General features: G+C 42.0%; 1 protein-coding gene across 1 annotated transcript; it reads right to left on the bottom strand.

Annotated features, from left to right (window-relative positions):
- Window positions 1-1498: 1498 nt before the first annotated feature.
- On the bottom strand, window positions 1499-7458 carry tmem121b (transmembrane protein 121B). Its single transcript, XM_085386459.1, has one exon. It carries the CDS (start codon window positions 7284-7286, stop codon window positions 6108-6110), a length of 1179 nt encoding a protein of 392 aa, XP_085242585.1. The 5' UTR covers window positions 7287-7458; the 3' UTR covers window positions 1499-6107.
- Window positions 7459-11496: the final 4038 nt, after the last annotated feature.

Here is an 11496-nt window from a genome sequence, read left to right as displayed (position 1 = left end):
CACCAATGAACACTCATTAAAAAACAATAATATTGAAAAGAAAAATCAACGATTTGAGCAAAAGTTTCTTTTCTCTGCTAAACATGAAACTTCTCTCAGTTGCAGATAGCTGAATGTGTGTCTCAGCCAACAGGACTTCAGCTGTGCAGACGCAGCAATCACAGACTGATCCTGGTACAGTGCAGCCAGTTTCTGCTCCATTTACACTCGTGTGTTTAACTGGAATCAGTTTAACGGGATGAATGTCCTCTCCCCACAGAACGATTGGTTACATTGTAACCCAAGTTCCCTTAGTAAAGAGACTATCTCTCCACCTTCTTTATCCCACATACATGTATGTATAAGATGCAGCTTAAGTCAGTGCAGCTGTAGTGTAGTGGTGAGACTGCAGGGGGTCGGGAAGCTCATCTTGGAACCGGAAGGTTGCCGGTTCGATCCCCTGCTCTGTCTGTCCTGGTCGTTGTGTCCTTGGGGAAGACACTTCACCTACTGGTGTTGATGGCAGCCTCCCTTCTGTGGCTACAACTGTAGCTGCCTCCTCCAGTGTGTGGATGAATAGTGGAATTGTAAAGTGCTTTGAGGGTTTCGCTATATAAATGCAATCCATTATTATTACACACCTTTGCAGTGGGAGTTGCAAGCTTGATTCCCACCTGGTACCCAGTAAGGGATTTCTACCTCATCTTCACGGACCTGAATGGTTCGTGGTTGTGGGCCTGGGACCAAGAAGGTTTACCCTCACAACAGTGGTCCACTAGCCTTTGCTTCATTATTCACAAAGACTCCACCATTTACAGGTGCTAAAATGGCTCATGGAAGGCCATCGGCACTGTCCAAATCCCACAGAGGGCCAGCTGGTCACCAGATGGTGTAGGGAACATGGTAAAGCATGACCCTATGAGGTCCCTTAAGTGTGACAAGAATCCTGTGGCAGTTTTTGTAGGGAGCAACACAGACTGCTGCCACTAGTACCGAGCTGAAGGGAACCTACAACCCTAACTAGCATTTCCTGCAGAAACAAAGGATTGTCACAGGCCATGACGTCCCATCCTTCTTGGGGTGGGAAGCTCCGAGAGCACTGAGTAGAATTCAGTGTGGTGATTGCGTATCAGCCTTGCTTGCCAGGGGAGAATGCTGTCTTTTAAAGGACAGGCTTTAAGGTGACCCCAAACCCTGCTGCAATAGGCCAAGGCTGCTGGGGCTTCCCATGATGCAATGTTTCTTTTTAGCTCATCTTTAATACACCACTCTGCGTTTAATCATTAGTTATTTTTCATCTCTGCCTCTCTTCCACGTGGGTGTATCGGTTTTCCTGTGCACCTCCCTCACCCTGGTTCTGCTGGAGGGTTAGTCCCCTTTAACTTGTGTATTATTGGTCTTTATCTTACAATATAAAGAACATGCTAAGGCAACACTTGTTGTTAATTTGGCGCCATATAAATGCAGTTGAACTCAATTAGATGTGTCAGATCCAGCCTGTCTTATTCCTTCACGGGGGAGGAGTAAGAGAGACCCTGAGTGGAGATAAATTCAGAGCCGGAGTGGAGGCCACTGGTAAAGTCTGTGTACCCTACTCTCTCTGGATGCTCTGCCTTAGACAATGTCATACCATATACCACATATAATATAATAACAACATCAGCATCTGGAATATGTAAGGCAGAGAGACAGTCTCGACACAAACACAACAGAAAACTGCTTTTAAGGGTTCGTGCAACAAAATTACACAAGTTTCAGTTTAAATCACTTCCTAACAGCAGAGCTGAGACACTGAGAAGAACGAGCCAAATAATGTGGACATTTTCTGCACTTTTTTGCATATTTAACACATTTTAAAGTGTTTGTCAGTAAAACCGTCTTTTTAGCAAAGTGCACATTTTGAACTTCCTCCAGACAATCAGTGCTGCAAGTGAAAGTTCAAAGGCTTTAAACTCCTTCATACAGCTTTAGCTTTAACACCATCGTTTGTGCCGGGTACATGACAGGTATCATTATCAGTCTGCTTTGCAATATGTTCTTTGTCCTTCAGCCTGTAAAGAGTTGGACAGCGCTGAGGTAACACGCTGCTGGACATGCAGACGTGTCAGTATTGTTTCACTCAAATTTCCTTCAGCTGCTGTGAGAAGGTTGAATAAAATCTTTTGTTCTCAATGAAACTAAAAATCTTAAATATAGTAAACAGATATATTTAACCAAAGTGCATTAGAAACAAGCATTTCTTGACAAAACATCTTTCTAATCTGTACTGAAATTATGAAAAAAAGCAAAGCATGTTTGCTGCCTGCCAAATGAAACAAACAGGTCATAATTCTGTTACGTCGCCGCCGCCGCCGCCTTTCCTCTACAATCATCTACGCTGCACGCACTGGTCACGGACACACCGACACTCGTCGTCATTAAAGTTCACTCATCTCCAAAGCAATAGGCACTAAATCATGTTCAGATTACTCAGACTTGGATATTGCACACATAATAAATACTTTACCAGACGTGATTGCAAAATACAGAACAACGAGCTCATAAAGGAGGAGAGAGACAAAGTCAGTCAGTAATGCCACCTGATGTAAAAGTGTCCTATTAATGTGAAGTCCTATTATTAGGGTTATTATCATCATCATTATTATTATTAGCAGAGTTAACACACTTAAATGTTTCAGATCATTAAACAAATCTTAATATTAGATAAAGATCACCTGAGTAAATACAAAATGCAGTTTTTAAAGATAATTTCACTGATTAAGTGAAAAGAGAATCAAAGGTCCTCCTCTGCCCCCCAAATAAGTGATTGTTTCACCTTCAGCAGCAAGAACTGCAATCGTGTAATTGGAATAAAACAAAGGCTGATGTTACATTTATCTAAAGCATAAATAAAATAAAGACTTTGGGGATAATATTCTGTGAAGCTGTGAGACATTTGAAGCTTCTCGTTGAATTTGGCCGAACATTAACACACTTGTTTAAAAGAAATGCAGCAGCCAGACGTGCTGGAGGTAGTGTGCTGTTCTGGGTTTCAGCACCTGGATGACTTCAGATAATTCAACCCAGCAAAGAGTGTAACAGACACACTGCTCCACCCTGTGGATGCCGTCAAAGACTTTCAATGTGGCTGAAACAAACTTCTTCAAACCGTGGGCGCTGTCGCAAACACCTGATTGCAGTTTTTGCTGCCAAGGGCGGCACAACGAGTTATTAGGTTGTATTTACTCTGATTATCTTTATCTAATATCACAATCTGCTTAATGGTCTGAAATGTTTAAGTGTGATAAATATGCCAAAACCAATGAAGATATCAGGAAGGGGGTAATTACTTTATCGTGATACCTGTGCCCTCCCCAGCTTCACCTGGATGCAGACTGTCTCCCACCTCAGGTCTCATCTATGTAAAATGATATATACACTCTGAAAACCATGAATTTTTCATACAAATTCAGTTCATTTATATACACATACACATGTTCGTGTTGTTTAAAGCTTCTTACCGACTCTGTGTATCAGGTACAGAAGCCTTTGAACAGAGAGCAAAGGAAACGCTGACGTCCAGAACATTTTTCTTTTCTCAGGTTCTGGAATCTTCCAGGCAGAGAATAATTTAACAAACAGAGCTAGAAATGCAAAAATGACCAAACATGTGTTTAGCCTTCACATAGAAAGCTGAAGGCTAAACTCCAACCACTGCATTATGGTTTTTAGCTGTCGCCTGCTGTTTCATAACGCACTGAGAGGCACTTACACCAAAATGCACCACAGCTGATAGTGAGACAAGCTGAAATCAGATTGAAGGAATATTGATGAGCACCGCCAAAGCTGTAATAATGTGGCTAAATTCGATATTACTGCTATATACTGAAAAAATCATTATTTTTCTCCTTTAATTGGATTTTGTGGAGAAACCAGTTTCAGTATGTTAGAAACAGACGTGCTCAGAGTGCTGAGCTTTCTGGGCTAAAACTTTAAATAATGTCGCCATTGATTTGATGGGTTTTTGTTTACTTAGTTTTGTTTGTTTATTGGAGAACTTGAACTCTGCCCGTTTGTGACCAAGAGAACTGCAGAGTCAGAACTCAGAGTGAAAGAAAATACTGACAGAAGCCTCGGGGGGGGGGGGTCGTGGCACTGCTGGTTTGTAAGCAACTTACACACAAGTCTACTCTACTTTCAGTACGATTAACGACCAGCAGACATCACTGTCATTGATAGAAAACACTAATGTACATTAGGTGGAGCAGAGCCCGGCGTTAGGACTTAAATCTGGAGTTTTCAAATTGCAGTTTGATCTCAGCACAGTCCAGCTGCTGTCCCTCGGAGGTCGTAGGCTGAACACACACAGCAGTGTTGTGAGTCTCCTGCAGGTGTCTGACTGTAGCACCTGTTGGCTGGTCTGAAGAGGGCTCGTTGTAAGGCTGGTACAGGTGACACCAGGCAGAAACTGGAAAATCCGTTTACCTCTTACGTTGAGCGCCGTCTGCCCCAAACGCAGAAAGCTCATCGAGTTTAGCTGCTATCACAGGCAGGTACGCGACATCATTTCCACTTTCCAACATAAATGGGAACGCGCTGCTCTGAAAATAACGTCATCCTGTCAAGTAATAAGTCATTTGTGTAAAACGGGCCGTTTCTTATATCGTGTTTTTCTCCTCCGTCTGAGCAACATGTGTGACATCACCACCACCTGCAATATGGCCGCGGATTCAACAGAACTGCTCACACTTGTATTGAAAGCAGACAAACCGTCGTGTACAGCAGTGTGAAAAAGTATTCGTTAAAGTGTTTCCTTGTTTCTTTTTTGTTTGCATATTTGTCACGTTCACCTGTTTCAGGTCAGACCTGTTCAATCAAAAACTCCATTACACAGAAGGCGTCTGACAAAGTCACGCAGGCTACAAGGAAAGCATCAGGACACAGGTGAAAGAAGGACGCTTGACAGGGTTACAATGTCAAAGGCTTTGGGAAACCATAACGCCGTCCACCAAGAAAACCTGGCACAGTGGTGAACCTTCCCGGGAATGCTCAGCTCTACAGTGGTTTTATGCAGCAGGACACCAGCAAGTCCACCTCTAAATGGTAAAAAACATGAAGATTTTTTGACTGGCCGATGTAAGTCCTGATGGAAAAGTTGCTCCACAGAGAAGTTAAACTCACTGGCAGTTATTGCAAACACTTGATTTCAGTTGTTGCTGCCAAGAGTGGCACAACCAGTTATTAGCTTTAGGGGGGCAGTCCCCTTTTCACACAGGTCCAGGTAGGTTTAACGTTTTCCAACAATAAATAAAATCATCATTCCTCATATAAAAGTACATTTTGTATTCAGACGGGTTATTTTTAAATCATATTAGAATCAGAAAGTCTGATGATCTGAAACAGAGAAGTGACAAACATGCGAACAGCGACCAAAAAAGAAATCAGGGTCAGATACTGTTTCACAGCTCTGCATGTGATTAATCACAAAGTCGTTTGGTAGTAAGCATCATCGATTGATAACAAAGGCCAAATGTGGTCCCTGCGGTTTAATTAGCGAGTCGAGCCTGGCTTGTAGTCTGACAGCGCTTGGTGACCCTGGAGCTGCTTTGGAAATAAAGATTTCAAATCACAGTCACTGAAATAATGAGATCATTGCGTAGCTGCCTTTGGGCCCACTAACACAGAAAGACCTGAATTAGCACATTAGGCCTCCACAGCCTCCAGTTGATGGAACTTCTGCCTTTACCCCATTTTTTTATTTTATGCTGAACATTTTCTTGTCTTCCCACGAATGACACCTCTGTTAGTGGTAACACACAGCCTCTTCAAGGCCCTTTAATAATACTTTATGTTGAGATGCAGCTGGGAGGCCCAACAGGAGCTCACCACGGGAGATAAGATTTCGTTTTTTCAGTCTGATTAGAAAATTGGTTTTGTTTTTTGTCTATTATTTAGCAGCTAAATGCCATCATCTGCACTGCTTATTTTATTGTTGCCTGCGTGTCTGATACCTGATACCTGCTTTGCTTATCGCGTGGACGTGAATCCAAAAGCCAGCATCCCGAGGCGGACACTCGGTGGTATTTGGGATTTTCCAGGTTCCAGCTATGTCTGTCCTGCCGTCACAGGCAGAGACGGCCGCCACGGCTCTAGGACTGAGCCACAGCCAGAGTATTGACATACCCGTGCGGACACATGTCGTTCTCGGACACGCAGTGGGAGAACTGGGCCGGGTTGCTGCCGCCAGCCAGCCTGCGGACCCCCCGGAACGCCACACACTGCTCCAGCAGCTCCAGCAGCTTACAGGCCAAGAAGAAGATGTTTTTGAACATGAACACCGACACCGGCATCTTGTAGATGTAGACCTGGAAACACCTGACCACCAGCAGGGGCGCATTAACCACCAGGCCCGTGGAGAAACGGGCCCAAAGCCACCTGCAGCGCAGCTCGGACGCCGTGAGCTCGTACAGCCAGACCACCGGCACGGCCAGGGCCACAAAGTACACCGAGATCACGGTGTATTTAAGATAAAGCGTGGGGATCTCGTTCCTTAGCAGCATCTCCACAAGCGTGAAGCTGTCCAGCAGGTCCAGGCAGGTGCCCATGAAGCAGCTCTGGGAGTGGTGCCGCGTCGAACCGTTCAGGTCCTCGATGATGGAGTTGATGAGGCAGAAGAGCAGCGGCGCAGACAGCAGCATGACGATTTTGAAGCCGGTCGCTCCGAACGGGACCTTTAACGTGATCAGCTCCAGGATGGAGGTCTCCAGGATGAGCACCACCTTAGGGGTGCAGGCGATGACGTAGATGAGCCATGCAAGGTAGGCGTAGGTGAACTCTCCGAGGTTGCAGCCGAAAATGGAGCTTTTCTGGTGAAAGCCGCAGGCCCGCTCCCTCTTACTCCGCGCGTTCTTCATGAAGAAAATCCCCCAGCCCGAAATCACCACGAGGTCCGTGGCTATCCACGAGCACCAGTACAGGTCCGTGAAGATGATGAGGTAGAAATCCAGAACGCCGCCCTGGAAGATGAGGAGGAGGAAGCACAGCGCCTTGTACAGCATGCTCCTCTTGGATTTGTGCGCCAGCAGGGGAGCGGTCTGCACGAACTCCCCTGATGTCATGATGCTGGCGGCGGCTGCGGATGAGGTGACCAGGGCCTGGATGCTGCCGCTGTCCTCCGGGATGATGCTGCCGCTGGTGGTCTGGGTGTCGCGCCTCCTGCTTAGCTGGCCGTCTTCGGAGGAAAATGAGATGGGAGAGTTGGGGCAATCGCTCGCTTCGGGTGGGAAATAATCGGCCTTCGGATTGTCTTTTGCAGTTTCAGTGACCATTGTATTTGCGCTGTCGCCTCCCTCTCGACTGTTTTCTTCCCTCTAGCTGCTTTAAAGGTGGAGAGAACCAGCCAGGCGCAAAGAAAGGCACGGACTAGTGGAACGGATTCCACCTCCCTCTGCTTTTGCGCTCATTTCCATTCGTTTCTCACACATGTTCATATGGGGCGCCGTTTGTAAAGTGAAACATGCTGAAATTAACGGCAACATTTTTCCACATTTAGCTCAAAACCTTACAAAAACATATTTTTTCGAGTAATTTTTTACAACATTTAGTAAAATATTTGTAACTTTTCATCAAATGTTAAATATTAAATCTAAATATTATATTTAAATCTAAATGTTAAATGTTAAATCTAAATGTTTAGGCTAATATGCAAATTTATTGTACTGATCAACGGAAATACCAAAATAAAAGCTTCCCGAAAACCTCCGGTGCAAAATTGTGTCTGTTCTCCTCCTCACTTCTCCCCGCCATGTGCTGCTTCACTTCTTGCCTACGAGCGTGCTGCAGCGATTGTGAAGTGGAGACTGCAGCTGCTAAGAGTGCACTACTGCTGAACCTTTGGATGGCCGACAAAACGGATCTTCCGATGTTTTCAGCTAAATCGCCGGACGTGCTTTCTCATGGTCGGGTTATGGCTGAATTCCAGTGGAATGACGGTCCCGCCATAATAGACGTTCCAGCCATGTGTTCCAGCCCTAAACCTAACCTTATCCCTAACTATAACCTTATTCCTAACCTTTACTAGCAGTTAAATGACGTAAAATAGTGTTTTCCAAATCGATCTTTAGAAAATGAACGAACGTGTAGATTGAGTCCAAACGGTTCTCATGTGCTCTCCTTTTTCCGATGCCGTAATTTAGGAACGTGTTGGGTACCCGAAAGCATAAAATGTTGACAATTTGTCACCTAGCGAAAATTATTACGCTTTGGGAGTGAGAACGTGTCTGACCACTACCGGCACACTTTTGCACAGGAGGTTTTCGGAAAGCTTTTATTTTGGTATTTCCGCTGATCCGTGCAATAAATTTGCATGTTAGCCTAAACATTTAGATTTAACATTTAGATTTAGATTTAAATATAATATTTAGATTTAACATTTAGATTTAAATCTAAATATTTAGATTTAACATTTAGATTTAACATTTAACATTTAGATTTAACATTTAACATTTAGATTTAAATCTAAATATTTAGATTTAACATTTAGATTTAACATTTAGATTTAGATTTAAATATAATATTTAGATTTAACATTTAGATTTAAATCTAAATATTTAGATTTAACATTTAGATTTAACATTTAACATTTAGATTTAACATTTAACATTTAGATTTAACATTTAACATTTAGATTTAACATTTAGATTTAAATCTAAATATTTAGATTTAACATTTAGATTTAACATTTAGATTTAGATTTAAATATAATATTTAGATTTAACATTTAGATTTAAATCTAAATATTTAGATTTAACATTTAGATTTAACATTTAGATTTAGATTTAAATATAATATTTAGATTTAACATTTAGATTTAAATCTAAATATTTAGATTTAACATTTAGATTTAACATTTAGATTTAAATATAATATTTAGATTTAACATTTAGATTTAAATATAATATTTAGATTTAACATTTAACATTTAGATTTAAATCTAAATATTTAGATTTAACATTTAGATTTAACATTTAGCATTTAGATTTAACATTTAGATTTAAATATAATATTTAGATTTAACATTTAGATTTAAATATAATATTTAGATTTAACATTTAGATTTAGATTTAAATATAATATTTAGATTTAACATTTAGATTTAAATATAATATTTAGATTTAACATTTAACATTTAGATTGAATATTTAACATTTAGATTTAACATTTAAAATTCTGTTTTAAATATGAAAAGTTACAAATATTTTACTAAATGTTGTAAAAAATGACTTGTTTTGAGCTAAATGTGGAAAAATGTTGCCGTTAATTTCAGCATGTTTCACTTTACAAACGGCGCCCCATATGTTCACGTCTAAGAATGTAACAATAGTGGTTTGCTGTTGAAAAGGCTTGGATTGCGGTGTAGTTGCTGTTAGTTTCGGTTTCTTAGATCATGTGCTGCCGTTGGGTCAGATCAGGCTTCAATGTTCGCCCAGTCCCCTCTCCATCAGGTGCACGCGCGTAAGAGCAAAACTGAAAATGAGTCCTTTTTAAAGACCAGAGACCTCTTTAATCCGAAAGGAGGATTTCAGATCACACCTACATTTTGGAGCATTAACAAACACACATATTCCGAGCAAACAGGACTGGAGTTCCTCCTAAAGCAACGGTCTGTGTCAAGCCGCCCATCACGGCCGGACTGGCCATCTGGCGTACGGGAGCTGTCATAAAGGACCACAGACAGTACAGGGCACTGGCCCAGTCCGCTCCTCCCTCCTTTTAACCGAGATGATCACATTTTACCTTTTAATCCGAGCTGCAGAGGACGAACCAAAGAAGCGCAAAGGAGCCGAAATGTTAATGAAGAAGGACGTGTGTCACAGCTCTTTCTTCTTTACTGGTTTATGGTCTCCTGTGAATAAACAGTATATCTCATAAAACCCTCAAAAGACTCTCCAGCAGCGTTTCTCCACTTTCACTTCACGGTGGGGTTGTGACACTGTGGATGAATCCCTGACAGCAGATCAGTTCTTTGGTTTCTCTCTTCCTTGTATACAAAATATATTAAATTGTGAACAAACGGAGTTAAATTCAGATCTAAACATTCATGTAAAGATGCAAAAAACCCAGATTTTTTTTTTTTTACTGTTGATATTAGATTTCACTTTAAATTTTCATCAGCTTAGTTTTTTCTTCCGTTCAAATATGAAGTTGATTGGACTTCAATCAACCAAATGTTCGTTCGTCTGATTCCTCTTTCAGGTGTTTATTAAGGGGAAATAAATCCAGACCTACCTGGCCCTGTGTGGAAAACCTAAACCTATTAACTGGTTGTGCCACTCTCTGCAGCACCAATTCGTGGCTCCATTTCCCACAGAACAGCATGTTGGCTGATCCATGGCATGATCTTCCTTTGCTGAAATGGTATTTTTACGCCAGATGTAACAGGACACACCTTCCAAAAAGTTGAACTGTTGTCTGTCAGCCCACAGAGCATCTCGGGGGTCATCAGGATGACCTTTACGTTCCTGTTGCTCAGCAGTGGTTTTTATCTTGGGGCTCTGCCATGCAGGACACTTTTGTCCAGTTTCTTATGATGGAGCCGTGAACACTGACTTTAACTGAGGCCGGCAGTTCTGTGGATGTTGTTCTGGGGACTTTTCTGACCTCTTGGATGAGTCGATGCTGCGCGCTGTAATTTTGGTCAGCCAGCCAAAAAGTAAAAATAAAAAAAAGCTTTCCTAAATAAAGGTTTGTATGACTTTGGGTGGCAAGGAGGTTACGAAACGATCGATACGCAACCGTAAACCGCCTGTTATTTGGGACAAATTCATTACAACAGCACATGAAAAGAAGTCTGTGGACACCCCCAGTTTGAATCTCCACACAAAAAGGGCCATACGAGTTTGACCAGCAGCTGGTTTACACATTTAGCACCATCAGCTTCCGGCGCCCCCCGTGTGCGGCAGCCTGTTACAGCAGCTCTGCTCATTCTGAGTTTCTTTCTTTCTTATCTTTTCTTCTCGTAATTTTTTATAACTAATAAAGGTTATCTTATCTTATCGGAAATATTCATTAGAATTTCAAGAACATTTTTAAATGTCTCGCAACTGAAGAAATTCTGCACCGAAGGCTGTTCAAGAACTCCAGCAAGCAGAGACGTCAGGCACAGGCTGGAGGACAATTATCCAAAACACATTAAAGTAAAGCTAAATGAGAGTTGTTGTTTTATATCGCACAAAAGTGACAAAGGCTGAAATTTGTTCTTAAAAACAGCTACTAATCAGAATCAGAGTAAAGCTGATCCATGAACGAAGTCGACACAGCAGGAAGATTTTTAAACTTTAATGTCAAGTTAAGATGGATGGCTGTGGAACATTGAAAACACTCATTTCAGTATAAACATATGCATTCCAGTGGCATTCAACAAGTCAGCACCAGCTGTCAGGAGTGTGGGTCAGCGTCTCAGCTTCAAGGCTTACTGAAGTCCGTTTGAGCTCAAGCAGTGACTTTGGAGCTGGTTCTGGGAGGGCTTGCTCTGCGCTA

The sequence above is a fragment of the Rhamphochromis longiceps genome, linkage group LG17 (genome assembly GCF_057381845.1).
Source record: "Rhamphochromis longiceps isolate RC_006_pf linkage group LG17, R_longiceps_female_GT1.1, whole genome shotgun sequence".
In the NCBI taxonomy this organism is placed as follows: Eukaryota; Metazoa; Chordata; class Actinopteri; order Cichliformes; family Cichlidae; genus Rhamphochromis; species Rhamphochromis longiceps.
Note: the sequence above shows the minus strand (reverse complement) of the source record. Positions and strands in the feature narration are given on the sequence as shown.

Excerpts from the sequence above, each read along its gene's own strand:
- tmem121b (XM_085386459.1), bottom strand. The coding sequence starts at position 7,286 with ATGGTCACTGAAACTGCAAAAGACAATCCGAAGGCCGATTATTTCCCA.